Source organism: Monodelphis domestica, chromosome 1 (assembly GCF_027887165.1).
Source record: "Monodelphis domestica isolate mMonDom1 chromosome 1, mMonDom1.pri, whole genome shotgun sequence".
Lineage (NCBI taxonomy): Eukaryota > Metazoa > Chordata > Mammalia > Didelphimorphia > Didelphidae > Monodelphis > Monodelphis domestica.
In genome coordinates this window covers 296,436,887-296,454,948 of record NC_077227.1, presented here as the reverse complement: position 1 = coordinate 296,454,948, position 18,062 = coordinate 296,436,887, and the positions used below count along the sequence as shown (strand labels likewise).

Below are 18,062 nucleotides of genomic sequence, written 5' to 3'. Positions count from 1 at the left end.
TACTATTATAAGGGAGAAATTAAAAATGCAAGTGAAGGTCAGTCTGTGAGGGAGCAAGCAAAACTGAAGAAGGAAATTCAGTACCAAGGCAGATGGGGGTCTTTCAATCCTACCCAAGTCTAAGGTTTTCTTTAAATCCTTGACCCATTTGGATTCCTGATGGAAGGCTATAGAGGATAAACAATAAAGGGAAATTTATCTAGCGGTTAGTATCTGTGCAGGTTCTTTCAGCAGCTTCTGAATGTTCCTTACTGTGTTTAGTGTCAAACCCTACAGCTATACCATGTAGATAACAACAAACAATAGTGAGTTCCCAGGGATGTGTGAGATATTTCTTCTCAGTGATGAAGATGAAAGAAATTGGAGTACTATATAATATTAGCTACCTACGCATCAATCTTGTGTTTCTTATAAGGAAAGTAGTGGTGCTATGTTTCTTGAATATCTGAAAAAACCTACTCTGCAGTGTCTCCCTTTGGGCCTTGATGACCTTTCAAGGCTCATATTTTTGGAAATTTCAATCCATAAAGACTAGGCTGAGTGAAGCCTTTTGGAAACCAAATGGTGGTCTCAATAAGTAACTGTTGTGTTTCCAGATGTGTAATATCTCCAAATTGCCAATCACTTGCAACTGAATAGATTGCATGGGATCAGGCAAAGAGCTTATCTCTTTGGGCTGCATGATGCAAGTTGTTCTCTCTAAGAAGAAGGATAAGGCACAGGAAGCTTTCATTACTGAATGAAAATGTCAAGTTAAAATCACACTTGTAGTGCTCAAATTTGCAGGACATTATCTTAGAGAATATAAGTTTCATAGCTTTGCTCTGAACAGTTAAAAAATTGCTGAATAAAAACATCAGAATGATCAAATAAATTGCTAATGAAACTCTTAAGAGAAATAATTTGTTTTATTAGAGTGAGAGGAAGCTATACTAGATTCATGGGACATGATAAATATTTTATCGGTTTGACAAATCATTGAAAAATATATTTCCATCTTTATTTTCAGAATTAGTATTATAAAAAATACTACATCCTGTCCCTTTGGATTAAATATATTGTTGTTTTCAAGTATGACTTTTAGTAACAAAATAGAAATTCAAATCTAAATATTTAGAAAGTGTTTTAAAATATAGTGAAATGGTTGTTATGTATATATATATATATATATATATATATATATACATATATATATGTTTTGTTTAGAAATGAATGCCCCTTTTCAAAATTGAAAATTTATCTTTTGATTGAAGCTGCAGAATTGACTTTATTTTTATTTTATTACCTTATACAATCTGTAGTAATGAACAGCAATGTCATCTAGGCGGATGGCTTCTTTAATATATTTAAGATGTGCTTCAGAGGCAGTCAGTGCAAACTGATCTTTGTGCATGTTTGGAATATGTTTTAGAATGTAATCTTTTCCTCTCTTTGTAATAACCTGTTGGAAAAAAAGAGGTCAGTGTTTAGAGAGTTGAAAAAACATATGAACTGTTTCTTTTTTTCTTCCCTATTTCCTGTTTTAAGTTAAGATGTTCTACTTGTGTTTTCCTCATTTTTTCCCTAATAATGGGAAAATTAAGAATGCCCTCACCTTTTTAATAGTAGTATCTGTCCTTTCAAAAGATGAAATTCCAATAAACAATATTAGAAAGACAAAAGGTTCCAACCAAAGAAATAGCTACAAAAAGCTCACCCATTATGCCATACATACCATACATACCATTGTATTGGGTACAAGACAGAAAAGCAGTATGGGCTAGGCAATGGGGGTTAAGTGACTTGCCCAGCAATCCACTAAGGCAGATTAAGGCAACAAAGAAATTGTATAGCTTTAGTAAGAAAAAGTAAGAAATAATAGCAGCAGTTTGAATTAGAGAAAAATATTCTTTAAAATCAGAAAACTACCTACCCAAGATGGGAAATAGGCTTCTGGCTCAAAATATTTTCCATAGTGCTTATTCCTTTTGAAGTTTCCAAGATCAGCCTGCAATGCAAAAGCAGCCAGCAAGAAATAGGCCTCCTCTTGAAGCATACACTGAGAGTGAAGAACTTGTTTTCTCAGGTGCCAGTAATAATAGTATCTTGCTATTCTGTCACTTAGAGAAAAAACAAAAACAGAACTCAAAGATCTTGATTATTTGGAAAATAAACAGAATACAAAATCTTTATATATTTACCAACAGGCTTTCTGTTTTTGTGAATATCTCCCTCCTTATTTAAAAGAGATATGTTACAACAATATATAGTAATGACGCCAATAAGCCTGATTCCATGACTTTCTCCAGCTTTGTTTAGTAGGACATAAGTAGGAATGGATGGGGTAGATTGTAAGAATAAAACAAGATTACAGTTTGGCAAGGTCTGATCCATAGTAAGAAAAGGGAGTTTAGAGTTAAAGTTAAAGATATTATAGAGTTGAATTAGTTCACTAGAGAGTCAGGATTGAGAAGGGGAGAGAGAATAGACAGAGTAGGACTTATGTTCTTGAAAAGTACTGAGAAATAGAATTAAAGGTATTAGTGAGGATGAAGAGTACAGCATTAGAGTAAATCAAAGTACGGTTTAAGAACAGTATAGCATTAGAGTAAATCAGAAATTTAATTCCTATTAAATAATTTAATTAAAAATGCTATTTGAGGAAACCAAATCACAATGAGGATTTCTGCTTTAATAAAGTTTTGTATTGTTAATGCACAGACTTTTGAATCCTCCTCCCCCTGATTTTCCCCCTGTAATTTCTGTTTTCTTGCTAATTTAGCTTATGGTTTAGAGTGACAAAATGTTAATGGATGATCAAGAAAGGTAGTGGGTAAAATGTGCATACTCTGAGAGAAACAGTATCACTACAAGATTCATCCTGAAGGAGCAGCCCTTTTTATGGTGACAAAAAAAAAAGTGGAGGTCAAAGTGTGATCAATGAATACCAAAGAATACCACAAGAAATAATGAAGGGACAGATTTCAGGGAAAAATAGGAAAACTTTTATTAATTGATATACAGTATAGTGAACAGAATCAGAAAAGTAATTAACAAAAACAACTTTTAAAAGGCTTTAGAACTCTGATCAATTTGTTGATTAAAGAATTTAAGGTTGCATAACGGAGTGCTCAAAATAATGTGTTTATATACACTGTGTCCCTTCCTCCTTCTCTCTTCAACCTTCAGGATGTGGAGAATTTAAGAAATTATTAAAAAATGCTGACAACACAATGTTTTGATGTGTGCACACGAGGACTGGGTAAGAAATATAGTCCATTTAGGGACAGCTGGGTGACTCAGTGGACTGACAGGCCTAGAGATAGGAAGACTTTGGTTCAAATCTAGCCTCAGACACTTCTGGCTGCCTGAGACTGGGCAAGTCACTTAACCCCCATTGCCTAGCCCATACTGCTTTTCTGTCTTGTACCCAATACACAAGTCCTACAGGGTTAAACAGTAGCTAAATAATGTATTTTCCCTCCTTTTAGAACATTCCACATGTATCAACTACTTTTGATTAATGGTTTATATAAAATGACAATAAATCATATTACTATTAAAGAAGAAAAAAGGCTTCATATTTTTCTTTATTTTTATCTGGAGGGATAGGGATGATGATGGAGACTAGAGCTAAGATTTTACTGGATTAGGGAGTAAGGAATGGGGAACTCTCAGCTGAAGAAATTCTCTCTACAATGAAGGGAGTGACACTTAAAAAAAAACCCAAACTAATTGTCTAAGAGAATAGCTTTCCCATGGTCACACAGTCAGTACATATGAGAAGTAGAATTTGAACTCAAGATTTTCTTGGCTCTCTATTATTCTAAGGTATAAATGGTGTGTAGTATAAAAATAGATAAATTCTATTTTTTGTACTCCTTAGGCTAAATTTACTTTTCCCATTTTACACAAATTTTTAGGATTTAAAAATAATCAAGTAACACATAGCTTACTATGTGGGTTATTTTCCTTAAAAGTTTATTCAAAATCATTATTTTCAATGAACTATTTAATATTCAAAAGTTATTCAGTAATATAGTGCAAACCAGGTCAAGTTTTTTATTTTTTTTAAGGATGGCCTACAAATTTAATAATAGTTCTTAACTTATTTGTTGTTCTTGCTGAAATAGAAAATGTTAATCTGTGTTACTATTTCTTGTTGTAATGACTGAATGCTCTGGCTTACTAGAGAGAGCTGCTACTAAGTTTGGGGACACGCTTGCTTATCTGTAATGGAGATAGATGAGAGACACTTCTGGTACAGGGGAATGCTGCCACAGGGGAATGCTCTGGGGTCTGTCTACTGATCCCTACTGATGACTAGTGGATCAATATTTCTCCTAATCTCCTATCCTCTCACCCTCCCTCCTACACCCTCTCCTCCCTGTCTCCCTCACCTCCCAGTTCTTCTTGAAGCCTTTGGCTTCTTCCCTACCCCCTGAGTGAACTATAAAGATACTCTTTTCTTTTCCTTTTCAAGTCAGGGGGTTTATTGGGAAACAGGATGGGAAACTGAGGTAAGAAGGATGAGGGTGTCCCTAATCTAAAATGAAGATGAGGGCTTGGGAAGTCACAACTGTGACAAAGGGATAGTCATAGATGGAGGACGACAGTTAAAAATCTTCTTTCTTCTTCACAAAGCCACCAAGATCTTTCACCTTAACTCCAGAAGCTCCCCCCCCCCCCAAGGGTCCTTCAGCCTGGGACAGAACTAACAAATTAGTTCAGGGCTTCTTCTCCCTCAGTCAGTCATCAAGAAAAGTCTCTCCTTCAGCCTGACTTTCCTCCAACTCTTAGTCAGTCAAATCTCAGAGAGAGCAGAGGTTTCTCCCTTGGTCAGAGAGCCCCAACAAGCCCAAGCCAGCCCTACAAGGGTCCTCAGTCAGCCTCAACTGCCAACTCCTGGGAACATTCTGTTTGGAACCTTCTTCTTGATTGACAGCCAGGTCCCCAGTATTGGTTCTTGCATCTTGACTTGTCCTGCAAAACCTCTCTCTCTTCAAGTCTCTACCACATTGCTCATCACCAAATTGCTCCTAAAGGCACTGAATTTGTGTTCTCATTCCTCTAGGTTTCAATAGCAACTTCTCATGATGTGATATAGAATTTAATGTGGCTAATATAGAATTTAAAATATAGAACCAAGAACAGAAGATTCAATGTATAAAAGTAAAACTGGCCCTGTAATTTGTTTGTAAGCTTAAAGCTTAAAGGAACCTTAGAAGTCATAGAATACAACCCTTTGATTTTATAGGTGAGGAAGCTAAAAACAAGAAGTAGGGCCTAGGGAATGACTTGCCCAAGGTCACACAGGTAGAAAAACAGCAGTTAGTATTTCAAACTAGGTCCTCTGATTTCAAATATTGGACTATTTTTCCTGCATCACAACACTTTACTTGTAGAAATATATGAAAAAACTATTTTCTCAGTGTAATCCCTGATATAGCAGATGTATCCATAGAGTCACCAAAGCAGACTGCAATAAGTCTTAGGGAGTGGTTGAGGCAGTATGAATTAAATGACTTGCCTAGGATCACACACCAAGTATCAGAGATTTCAAGCTTTTATTTGAATAAAATAAATTTGGAAAAATGCAGGGGAAAATGCTCAGTAGAGAGACAGGATATTGAGAGAGGGTATTTATTATAAAAGAATGAACAGTAGGCTTGGAATGAAAACATGTTTGTATTCTGTCATTTACTATGTGGTTTTAAAGCTCTGAGAAATGAAATGACTCAGTTTCCTTATCTATAATATGAGAATAGGATTCAATTCAATGGCTAATGTTATGTTGGGGATTTGGTGAGGAAAGAACAAGAGGGAATATATCAATAATTCAGATTATAAAGCACCTTACAAAAGCAAAGTCCTCACTCTCAAAGAGTTTACATTATATTGGTGTATAATACAATATAGGAACTAAGAAAGTTAAAAAGTAATTATGGGGGAAAGTTTGCTAATAACCAGTGAATTCCATTCGGTGAGGAGAGGAGAGATCATAAAAAAATGTTATGCAGGAGACAGAATGTCAACTGTAAGGAATAGCAAGTGGTAGAGGAAGGGGTAGTGATGTGACTTAATAGCTAGTATATTTGTATTAGCTATCTCAAAGGACTATTATAAGATATTGGTATTATTTAACATTACAATCACAAGGGGTAGAGCAATTTTAAAAATTCTTATTATGGCAAAAGCACTTATCTTGCCTTTCTTGTCAAAACGTGCCATGGGATGGAGTCAAGATGGTGGAGAAGGTGCATACCCAACCAAATACTCTCTACCAAATACTCTCCAAAAAATCATGATCTAATACCTCAAAATGAAATCTGGAACATAACCCCCCCAAAATACAAGGTGAAATAAGTTTTTAGCACAAAACAACTTAGAAGGCCAGCACAAAAGATCTAGTGAACTGGGGCAGAAGTGGAGCACAAAGCAGCAAAGGCTTTGGAAACTCTCAGCCACAGATGCTAAAGGTGGTTGGACAACTGCTCAGGAGAATACAGGAGAATACTCTTTGGTGGCTATGGATGAAAAACTCTTGCTGAATTTCCCAAACACAGATCCAGGTAGCAGTTCAGCCTAAGGATGAGGAAGAGCACTAGTACACACCAGCCCTTGTGACCACAGGGAAGCAGGAGACTCTGGTCATAGTTCCAAGGGGGAAAAAAGTGCCTCTGGACAGTGTTGGCTGGGAGAGTATTAAACATACCTCTCTTTAAACTGGAAGAACTGAAACCAGATAGATCCCCAGAGCTAGCTCCGAAGGCAGTTGAACAAAGAATTTGAAGCTTTTTCAAGTATTCTCTTCATCACCACAATTACAAATCCCACCTTCAAGATTTTTTGTTAATTAAAAGAAAAGAAAAAGATTGGAAAATGAACAAGCAACAACAACCAAAAAAAGAAATGAATCAAAGTTATTTTAATGCCAGAGAAGATAAAAATACAAACTGAAAAGCACACAATAAAGTAAATAATGCTTCATTCAAAGCCTCTAAGAAAAATGAGGATTTTAAAACTCAAATAAGAAAAGCAGAAGAAATATTCGGAAATTAATTGAGAGTGAAACAGAGAAATCATGAAAGAGTCTTGGTAAAGGAGACAAAAAAATGCTGAAGAAATTAATAACACCTTAAAGAAACAGAAAGGCCATTCAGTAAAGTAGAATTGGCCAAATGGAAAAAAAGTATACAAAAATGTACACTATATGGAAAAAGAGGTACAAAAATTCACTATGATAAAAAATTCTTTACAAAGTAGAATTGGCCAAATGGAAAAGGAAGTACATAAACTCACTCAAGAAAAATCATGCCTTAAAATCTAGATCTGGGCAAGTGGAAGCTAATGACTCTAGGAGACAACAAGAAACAATCAAAGTCAAAAGTATGAAAAAAATAGAAGAAAAATTGGAATAATTCAATGGAAAAACAACTGACATGGAAAATAAATCCAAAATATAATTATTGAACTACCTGAAAGCCATGATCAAAAAAATTATATTTTAAGAAATTATCATGGAAAACTGTCCTGATATTCTAGAAACAGAGGCACAGTAATCATAATGGTGCAAAAATTTTTTAAGGTCTATTTAATAAAGGCCTCACTTCTAAAATAGAGAAATGAGTTTGAGTACATAATATAAATTATTCCCCAATTGATAAATAGTCAAAAGATATGAAGAGACAGTCAAAGTAACAAAAAAAAACTCTTGATAGTCATAGTCATGCAAAAAAATGCTCTAAATCATTATTACTTAGAGAAATGCAAATTAAAACAACTCTGACATACCACCACCATCTATCAGACTGGCTATTGTAACAGAAAAGGAAAATGATGAAATTTGGGAAAACGGAGGCATTGCTGAGGGAGGTGTGGATTGATTTGATCATTCTGAGGAGTAATGTAAAAATGGAGATTTGAACCCTAGACTTCAATCCCCAGAAGTCCTTGGTATTTCCCAGAATTCCCTAAAATCTCACCTGAATCTCCATCTGGGCGAGATCACAATTGGTATTTAACTGGCAGTAATGCCTCTCCCTCTCCCTCTCCCTCTCTCTCTCTCTTTTCTGCCATTGCAATGATGTAGTAAGTAAGCTTTGAATGGGCTAATCAGCCCTGGGCATATGGTTTATTATTATTTTGTATCTTTGATTTCTAATAATGCTTAATAAACCTCATGAAATATAATATTTTTAATACTAGATAATAATTTAATTTTTACAGTAAGTTGAACCTATACCTAAATGGCTATTGTGAAGATGGGATTGACTCTCTCCTGCCTACTTTTAAATTTAATCAATAAAAGTGAATACATTCATACTTAACCCTAAAATAGGGGAAGTCCACAAACTTCTTACTAAAGGGGTTTACGTCTCCAAAAGCAACTGACTGACCCCGGGCAGTCCTAAGCAAATTTAAAGACTAAAATTGGTCCCCTAAAGTGGAGGAATTAACAGGAAGTGACACAAAGAAGGGTCTTTAAAAGTGGCCAAAACATTCTGTCCATGTCTTCCAAGGTTTTGAGCCCCTGGGTGGTCTTCGGGCCGACTCTGGTAAGACTGCTCTTGGATCTTCTCCTTTTGGAGCCACTGCTTGAGTGAGTGAAAAGCTGACTAAGCTGACTCTTTTCCTGGATTTTGGAGAGATTAGTTTCCTGAGAGGCCTCCCCGTCTTTGAGAAGGCCACATGGATATCCACCACTAGATCCTCTGGTTAAGGGTCCTCTGGCTGAGGGCTAATTAGCCCTGCCTGATTTGAGCCAGGGGCCAGGGTAAATATTCAGTGTGTTAGGTTAGACTGCTTACTCAACCTTCTTTCACATTTCTCTACTTTACTCTTTCCCTCTATTTTGTAAATAAAGCTGCTAAATTAAAAGTTATTTGACGTGAGTTATAATGGCAATCACATTCCAAACCATATTAATTTTATACCTTACACTATAAAACAGTATATATACCCTTTAATCCAGGAAAACCATTATTCAGTATATATACCGAAAAGATGAAAAACAAAAAGGGGAAGGACCAACAAGTATAAAAATATTTAAAGCAACTTTTTGTGGGAGCAAAGAATTGTAAAGTGAGTGGCTACTGATCAGTTGGGGAATGGCTGAGAATAGTAAATGGCAGAGTACTGTGCTATAAAAAATGATGTGCAGCAGGAACTCAGAAAAATCTGTAAATATTTACACAAACTGAAGCAGAGTGAATAAAGCAGAACCAGAAGAATATTTTACACAGGCAGAGGAATACTATAAATGAATAACTGTGAATGACTTAGCTATACTCAGTAATGCAATGATACAAAATAATCCTAAAGAACTTATGTAAAAAAAAAAAAAAGATGCCATCTTCTTTCAGAGAAAGAAATGATGGAATCTAAATCCAGATCAAAGCAAACCTCTTTCACTTTCTATCTTAAAATTTTTTGAGTTGCCTTCCACAAAAGTATTAAAAATGAAAAATGTTTTATATGAGTGCACATCTAAAATTTATGTAACACAATGTTGGGGGGCAGGATTTGAGACTAAATATTCTTTGAAAAATTCTAGAAACTCTTTTTATACATAATTAGGGGGAAATAAAATAAATTGAGGGACTACCACTTAGAATAGAAAAGTTTTCAGCTTATTTTTTTGCTAAGATTAATTGATGATAAGCTTTGAAAGGAAAACATAAATATCACAAAATATCCCACAGTAATAGCTTTTAGGTATTTTTTAAATTAGATTATGTTTTTGCTAAGGATCTAAGGAAAATATACACATGTGCTTTGGAAATGTGCAAAACAGAACATAAATATTAACTATTACAGTCTTTATTATGGGGCATTTTTCAGTGTAACATGAGAGTCTACTGACACACTTAAAAAGCTGTAATATAAGAACTATAAGTCAATTGTACAAAAACTCAAGCCATTCCCCAATTGACAAATGGTCAAGGGACATGAACAGGCAATTTTCAGATAAAGAAATCAAAACTATCAATAAGAACATGAAAAAGTGTTCTAAATCTCTCATAACCAGAGAGATGCAAATCAAAAAAAATGCTGCGGTACCACCTCACACCTAGTATAATGGTTAATGATAGTAAAGGAAAATAATAAATGTTAGAGGGGTTGTGGCAAAATTGGAATATTGATGCATTGCTGGGGGAGTTGTGAATTAATCCAGTCATTCTGGAAGGCAATTTCCCACCATTCCTCTTTTGTCCCCATGTTGCATCCTTATGTTTTGTAGATAACGTTTGATGTAATCCTGCCCCCTCTCTCTCCTCCCCTGCTTTTGCGGTCCAGGAAACTACTCTTTCCTTACAGTTTGTTTTTTCTTCTACTTCAAGTAATTATTAATAAAACTCATTTATTAACCAATCTTATGCCTGAGGAATCCTTAAATTTGCTCCTTGTGCTTCTCTCAGATAGTCAGAAATCAGCTGTTCTTTTTCAAAGGCTGGTCCACCTCCTTCCATTTCTCTGTATCCTCTATCAAAAGAGGCAATTAATTCATTAATTGATCAAGGAATAATAATTCCATGCAAATATGAATCTACATCTACACCTACATCTACATCTACAACTACTACAACTATAACAAAAGCCAAAATCAGACCCAGATGGAAAAACTATCTATAGATTCATCTAAGATTTATGGGCTGTAAATAATCATGTCAGAAAAAGACATTCCGTGGTTCCAAACCCAAATACAATTATCTCTTCAATTCCTAGCACAGCTACTAACTTTACTGTAGTAGACTTGTGCTCAGCATTCTTCTCAATACCAATTCATGAGAATTCCAGGAACATATCTGCCTTCACCTGGAAAGGTTCCCAGTGGACCTGGTCTCATTTACCCCAAGACTTTGTAGACAGCCCTACACTGTCTCATAAATTTTGAGTCAAGACACAGATAATATTAAATTTGAGAAATAGCCGTTTAATTCAATATGTGGATGAATTGCTCTTGGCCTCACCAAATGCCACAGTGTGCCAGGAAGATAGCAAACATCTCTTTTTAGAGCTGCATAAATAGGCCACAACATCTCAAAGGCAAAGGTTCAGTGGTGTCTCCTCAAAGTGAAATATTTAGGACTTATTTTAACTACTGGTATCTGCTCCATTTCCCCTAAGTACATTGAAGATATTCAAAATGTAAATGCACCCTCCACTAAGAAACAGTTGAGAGCAATTTTTGGAGCAACAGGGTTTTGTAGGAAGTGGATTCCTTGTTATTGGGAAGTTACAAACCCCTTATAGCACTGACAAAAAATTCAGTCCCTGAACCACTTAAATTACAGGCCGAACACATATCCGCTCTTTCACAATTAAAACAGGCTATCCTGTCTGCCCCTGCTCTAGGCATTCCAGATTACAAAAACCCATTTGAGGTAGCTTCAGTTGTTTTAAATCAAACTTTGGGACTGGTTCAGAGTCCCTTGCTTATTATTCGGCCCAGCTGGATCCAGTAGCTTCTGTAGCTGTCACAGCTTTATTAGTAATTAAAGTTGCTGATTTAGTCTTGGGATGCCCTTTAACCATAATGTGCCCACATGAAGTTGAAGCATTATTGCTAAAACATAGAATATAGGATTTTCTGATCAGATAATTACAAGGTATGATGTTACCCTGTTAGGTAATGAAAGTATTACCTTGAAACGCTGTACAGTTCTAAATCCTGCAATCTTGTTTCCTGATTTACCAGTTTCAGGAGAACTTTTGCACCACTGTGATTCTTTAGTATCCATGGCTAAAAAAACTTGTCTAAAGGAGTGTCAATCCAGCTCTAGTATTCACTGATGTTTTTTTCTTTCATGAGGGATGGCATATGTTACACTGGAGCTGCTGTAGTTACAAAATTTGCCACTCTGTGGTCTGTTTCACTCCCCTCAAATATAAGTGCTTAAGGTACAGAATTGATATCTCTAAAACATGCAGGTATAATTGCCAAAGATAAGAAGGAAACTATTTACACAGACTCTAGATATGCAATTGGACTATGTAATGCTTTGGCTTCAAAGGGATTTTTTAATATCATCTGGAAAATGTATAACAAATGCAAAAATTATTAATGAAGTTCTTTCTGCCCTTCAGCTTCCTGAAGCCCTAGCTGTAGTTCATTCCCCTGCCCATACAGGTGGTACTGACCCTGTCTCTAGAAGGAATGACCAGGTAGATATCGCTGCAAAGTTAGGGGCCTTAGAAGGGCCTGAGTTAATTTTACCATTTGCAACTAGTGAAGACTTAAATTTGTCCCTTTCTTATAATGAAAAGCAAATAAAAAAATGGAAGCAAAAAATTAAGGCTAAACAGATAAATGGAATATGGGTATCATCTGAAAGAAAACTCTTAGTTTTTATCACCAAATATCCATTCACAAATTCCTAATTTCCATATACCACATCATCCCGAGTTCAGGCCAAGTTGAAAAATGAATAAAGAACTTAAAATAATTTTGGCAAATTGTGCACTGAGACTCATTTAAAATGGCCTGAAATTCTACCTCTGGTCCTATTTTATTTTAGAAGCAGGCCCAGGGGAGATATCTACATATCGCATCATTTGAGATGCTTTTTGGACACCCCCCTATACAGGCTAAACCTTTCTCTCATGCATATACATCATTACTAGGGGGAAATGTTTCTATTGCCTCATATATACAGGATTTACAAATCAAATTGCGAGAACTCCATGAATCTAGAGCTGCTTTATAAGCAGGACCTATAGACTTCTCGCTCCATGGCTTGCAACCAGGTGACAAGGTGTACATAAAGAACTTCCAGCACCCTGGGGCAACTCAGCCTGCCTATGAAGGTACATTTCAAGCCCTCTTAACCACTCCAACAGCTAACAAAATTGGATAAAAGGACTCTTGGATCCATTGCTGACATGTAAAAAGGGCACCATCTATATATAATAAATGACCATATCCTTTCATACTCATTGTATTTGCTGATTATTTGTTTTTAAGATTTAATTTTGTTTCTTAGGTTAATATATTAAGTTAATCTAGAATATTCTGTTACACTAAGGCACTTTCTGCTACTGTATTTTGGCTATTATATATACATTGTTACACTGTCTTTATGTGTACTGTTCTATGCGTGGACTGGAGAGAATACCATTATAAAAGTCCATAAACTAGTTGGAAAAAACATGTATTAGTAATCTTTAAGAGAATTTGATGTTCTTTTTGTGAATTTTGGTACTTCTTTTTTAAACCCTTACTACCTTCCATCTAAGAATCAATACTTGCAATTGAATTCAAGACTGAAGAGTGGAAAGGGCTGGGCAATGGGGGTTAAGTGACTTGTCCAGTCACACAACTAGGAAGTGTCTAAGGCCAGATTTTAACCTAGGGCCTCCTGTCTCTAGGCCTGGCTGTCAATCACTGAGCGACCAAGCAGTGTAAAAATGGAGACTTGAACCCTGGACTCCAATCCCCAGAAATCCCTGCTCTGGTTCCCAGGATGCTTTGTAACCTCACCTGAATTCTCACCTGGGTGAGATCACAAATTATTATTTAAAGGAGCTCTCTACCTACTGAGCTCTTTTTCCTGTTTCTGCTTCCAAGCAGACACGTCTCTCATGATGTAGGTGAGGTTGAATGGGCCTCTCAGCCCACCTAGGCACATGCTTTCTTATTCTGTATTTTCTTAAATTTTCAATCTTTAAATAAACCTCATAAAAATATAATACTTCTAGGAAAGAAACTAATTTTTACTTGCCACAGTTTGGTCCTAAATTTTAACTGTTACAGTTATGGCGACCACTAGATTGGATGAGAACTTCTCAAATTAAAAAAAAAAGGAAGAAAGCCTAGATAATGATTACTTAGCCATGTTTCTCCAAGATGCTTTTTTAGAAAACCATCTTGATCAGCTCCTGCTGGCAGCCATCTGCTTCAGACTTTCTTGATTCAATATCAATCATCTGGTCCCAACCCTGCCCACCCTGGCTGCCTGCTCTGGATCTGGCTCCTCCTGTTGGCCTCTCTCTTCCTCACCTGGCCCAGCCACCCTGGTCTCAGAGCAGATTGCTCATCACCCCAGGCCCAAGATTCATTTCTACAAGCCGGTAAAGACATGGAGGTAATTTTCCCTTAGGCTATGATTAAGCCACGTGGACTGGGGGCAAGGGATCTCAGGAGGGGAGAAAGAAAGGGGGGAAAAAGAGACTTTAAAATAGTGGGATGTTTAAAAGAATACCTTTTAACTGTTCTGGTAATTTCATTTACTTCACCTGTGTGTCAGGGGAAAAATTCAGCTCCCTAGAACCCTTTAGCTAACTTTGGGGAGGCAGCTGGGTGTCTCAGTGGACTGAGAGCCAGGCCTAGAGACAGGAGGTCCTCAGTTGAAATCTGGCCTCAGATACTTCCCAGCTTTGTGGTCCTGGATGGGTCACCCCATTGCTTAACCATTACCAATCTGCCTTCAGACAACAGGCATCTAAATGGATAAAAACCCAAGGAACTTTAAAGAGACTGGAGGTTATGTTTTTAAGGCATTTCAAACTCCAATGAAAATCTCTATGTTCTATTGCATTTTACTGTTTGTTTTGTTTGTGATTTAACTTTGTGATTTTAAGTTCATATATTACTGCATTCAATATTATTCTGGTACACTGAATCATTTTAATGCACTGAGTTTTAACTACTGTTATATTCTGTAATGTTGCTTTTCCCTTATAACCATATTGAACAAATATTGTAATTAAGCCCATATATGAAAACAGCTTTTCTATTTTTGAATGTAAATTGTCACATAGAGGATAGATGGACTTCATCAAAAACTGGTTACAATTGTATAACAACCTTTGGAAATTTTACTATGCTAAATATCTCAATTGATTTTAAGGGATTTTAGACATGATTTTTAGAATTTTCTTAACAATCTCTGGTTATTTTGCCTGCCCCTAACACGAGGTGTAAGGCCCATTCTAGTAGCTGAAGTGAAATACAATTTAAATCCCAACCTCCCCTCATGTGAATGGAAGTTGGGCAATTAATCTCAGGGCATTTGTACCCCTAAAAAAGCCTCCAAAAAAAGGAGCATTTCAATTTATACTGTCCAGCTCACTACTTTATTTCTACCAGAATGATATCTAGATTTCTTGATGATGTTCTAAACCCCAAAATGAGTTTTACTTTGTATATATTCACCAAGGTTGAAAGATTGCTACGATTGTAAAAACTGTGACAAATATTCATCAATTCATATGCTTTTAAAAATGCCATACAGCAACTCGTGAAATATGATAGTGTGTTTGTTTGCTGTTGTAATTAACTGGGCCATTGAGAATTTTGGGGATATTGATATCTACATATTTGTAATACTGTTCTTTATAAAAAACAAAACAAAACCTTGTAACATTCATTTGCTCATACTCATAGTGGATCATGGCCAGATATGAAGAGGAAATGGATCTCATTTTTGGTGAGAAAGCCTTGCATTCTACATTTTCTTAGTTGACACAATGTGTCAATGATTATAAGCTATATTTTTATTTTTAAAATTCTTTTATTATATTTTTCTTGTATGTGCAATATACTATTTCAGTTTTTTATTTTTTCTCTCCTTTTTTATATTTGAAGCACATGTCACCAGCATTAAGGTTTTCTTTAATGTTTCTGATTTGCAATAATATAAGTTTAAAATACATTTACTATAATACTAATGCATGCTCCAAAAAAGCTTGAGACTATAAAAATGATGCCACTAATTAAAAAAAAAATTATGGGACTCTGCTTAATAATTCTGTCTGATTCCAGGACAAGATATACACAAAAGAGCCATTGCACAGGGCCAAAGATAAGCCAATCCAGGACTGATTGATGCACTTCCAAGCCAATGCAAAAGTCTTGAACCTAGTGTGAAGACTCAAGGTTACTATGTTTAACATTTGTTATGACATAGCCTTTCCTTGTGCCCACACTCACTCTGAAAATACTTACAGATGAGTATCCCTCAAAACTTGGCTCCTACATGGCTTCTATAATCTGGTCCCTTTTCTATCTTTCACAGAGTGGTAACTTTCTGTAGTCCTGGCTACTGACTGGGTAAATGCATCATTGCTTAGATCATTTTAATTGGGCCCTGATCCAAGGACCTGTTATAGATTTATTTTTCCTTTACTTAGAATTTTTACACATGAGACTTTGAAAGTCTATATTTTCATCCAGTAATTTTCTTTTTTATTTGGATTTTTCTGATGTCTTTTTAATTTCTCTTACCAATTGATTCATATACCTCATACCTCAGCCATGCATCCCTAGGTGATCCTGTGTTTTTCAATCACCCTCAACATGGGGAAATGTAAAAAATATTATTTTAAATTGCAAAGTTTAAATTCCTTTTAAGAAGAATTAAAAAAAAAATTAAACCCTTACCTTCGGTCTTGGAGTCAATACTGTGTATTGGCTCCAAGGCAGAAGAGTGGTAAAGGCTAGGCAATGGGGGTCAAGTGACTTGCCCAGGGTCACACAGCTGGGAAGTGTCTGAGGCCAGATTTGAACCTAGGACCTCCCATCTCTAGACCTGGCTCTCAATCCACTGAGCTACCCAGCTGCCCCCTTAAGAAGAATTTTAGGTAAAGAAAGATGCTACCTCTCTGAATCCAGAAACTGAACTGTTGGAGAAGATACCATGAAGACGCCTCCAGACCACAAGCTGCACAAGAAGATCAAGAATGAACGCTGGGTGTAGTTGATTGAACATTTATTTGCATCTATACTTTAATGCCAAAAGGGACTGCCCCCTAACTGGCTTTTTGTCAATGCATCCAGCAATTATTGCTTTTGTTCTTTTTTTTCTCTTATCCTCAAATTATTATAATCTTTAAGTTGATTATGTTTACATGATCCTTGTGGGGAAAAAATGTTTTTCCCAAAAATGATCACATGGAGAAATATAAAAATGGAGACTTGAACCACGAACTCCAATTCCCAGAAGTCCTTGCTCTGGATCCCAGGATGCTTTGTAACCTCACCTGAATTCTCACCTGGGCGAGATCACAAATTATTATTTAAAGGAGCTCTCCGCCTACTGAGCTCTTTTTCCTGTTTCTGCTTCCAAGCAGACATGCCCCTCATGATGTAGGTGAGGTTGAATGGGCCTCTCGGCCCACCTAGACACATGCTTTCTTATTCTGTATTTTCTTAAATTTTCAATCTTAAAATAAACCTCATAAAAATATAATACTTCTAGAAGAGAAACTAATTTTTACCTGCCACAGTTTGGCCCTAAATTTTAACTGTTACAGCAGCCCCCAATTTTGGTACTGCTTGAATGTGCATTACCTGCTGTTCTATTGTTTTATAAAGCTGTTGGTGAAAATAATTTGCATTCACACTGCAAATGGCACTCATGACCAAGTTAAAAAGAAAATGGATCTCATTTTTGGCTGAGAAACCTTTATATTCTAACTCTCCTAGGCTGACACAGTGTGTTACTTACTGATTGTAAGCTATGTATTTTTTATTTTTAAAGCATTTTTAAAATTATTTTTTCCTTGTATGTGCTTGTATATATTTTTCCTTTTATGTATTTGAGTGTTTTTTTCATTTTCCATACTTAAAACACGTTACCAGTATTATTTATTGGGTTTTAAAATTTTTTTGACTAGGGTAAATTTAAAATGTCCATTAGCCCTAATGCATACCAAAAAGCTTTAGTCTATGAAAACCTGCCATTCATTGTTGAAAAATTATGGGACTTTTGCTTAAAGGTTCTGAATGATTCTAGGACGAGGGAACACATAAAAGCCTCTGCACAGTATCAAGGAAGCACAATATTAACTTGCACAGTGCCAATGAGCACAAGGTCAAAGAGACCAACCAATCCCAGTGGGATTGATGAGATTCTGCTCCAAGACAAGAAGACTTGAACTTGTTTGAGGTAAGAGGTTGTGGTTGTTTGACATATGTCAGACTCAGGTCTTCCCTGTGGCACATTCTACTAAGTATCAAAGTTTGGCTGCCATCCTGATTCCTCTACCCCTGAGAGAATAGGTAAAAGAAGACCAGGTAATGCTACTTTGATTTGCTGCTGAAATCTAGTCTATTTTCTTCCTTTCATGGTGTGGTAATT

The 18,062-nt window shown here is 36.0% G+C and overlaps 1 protein-coding gene across 7 annotated transcripts in view; it reads right to left on the bottom strand.

Moving 5' to 3' along the window:
* FRMD6 (FERM domain containing 6) overlaps positions 1–18,062 on the bottom strand; it is a 122,568-nt gene that overhangs the window by 44,522 nt on the left and 59,984 nt on the right. For all 7 annotated transcript variants that reach the window (XM_056811056.1, XM_056811060.1, XM_056811057.1 and 4 more), the window contains 2 exons: positions 1,913–2,099; positions 1,286–1,441 (listed from right to left, as the gene is read on the bottom strand). In XM_056811056.1, the coding sequence (XP_056667034.1) occupies positions 1,286–1,441; positions 1,913–2,099 (343 nt within the window). The remainder of the gene's footprint in view (positions 1–1,285; positions 1,442–1,912; positions 2,100–18,062) is intronic.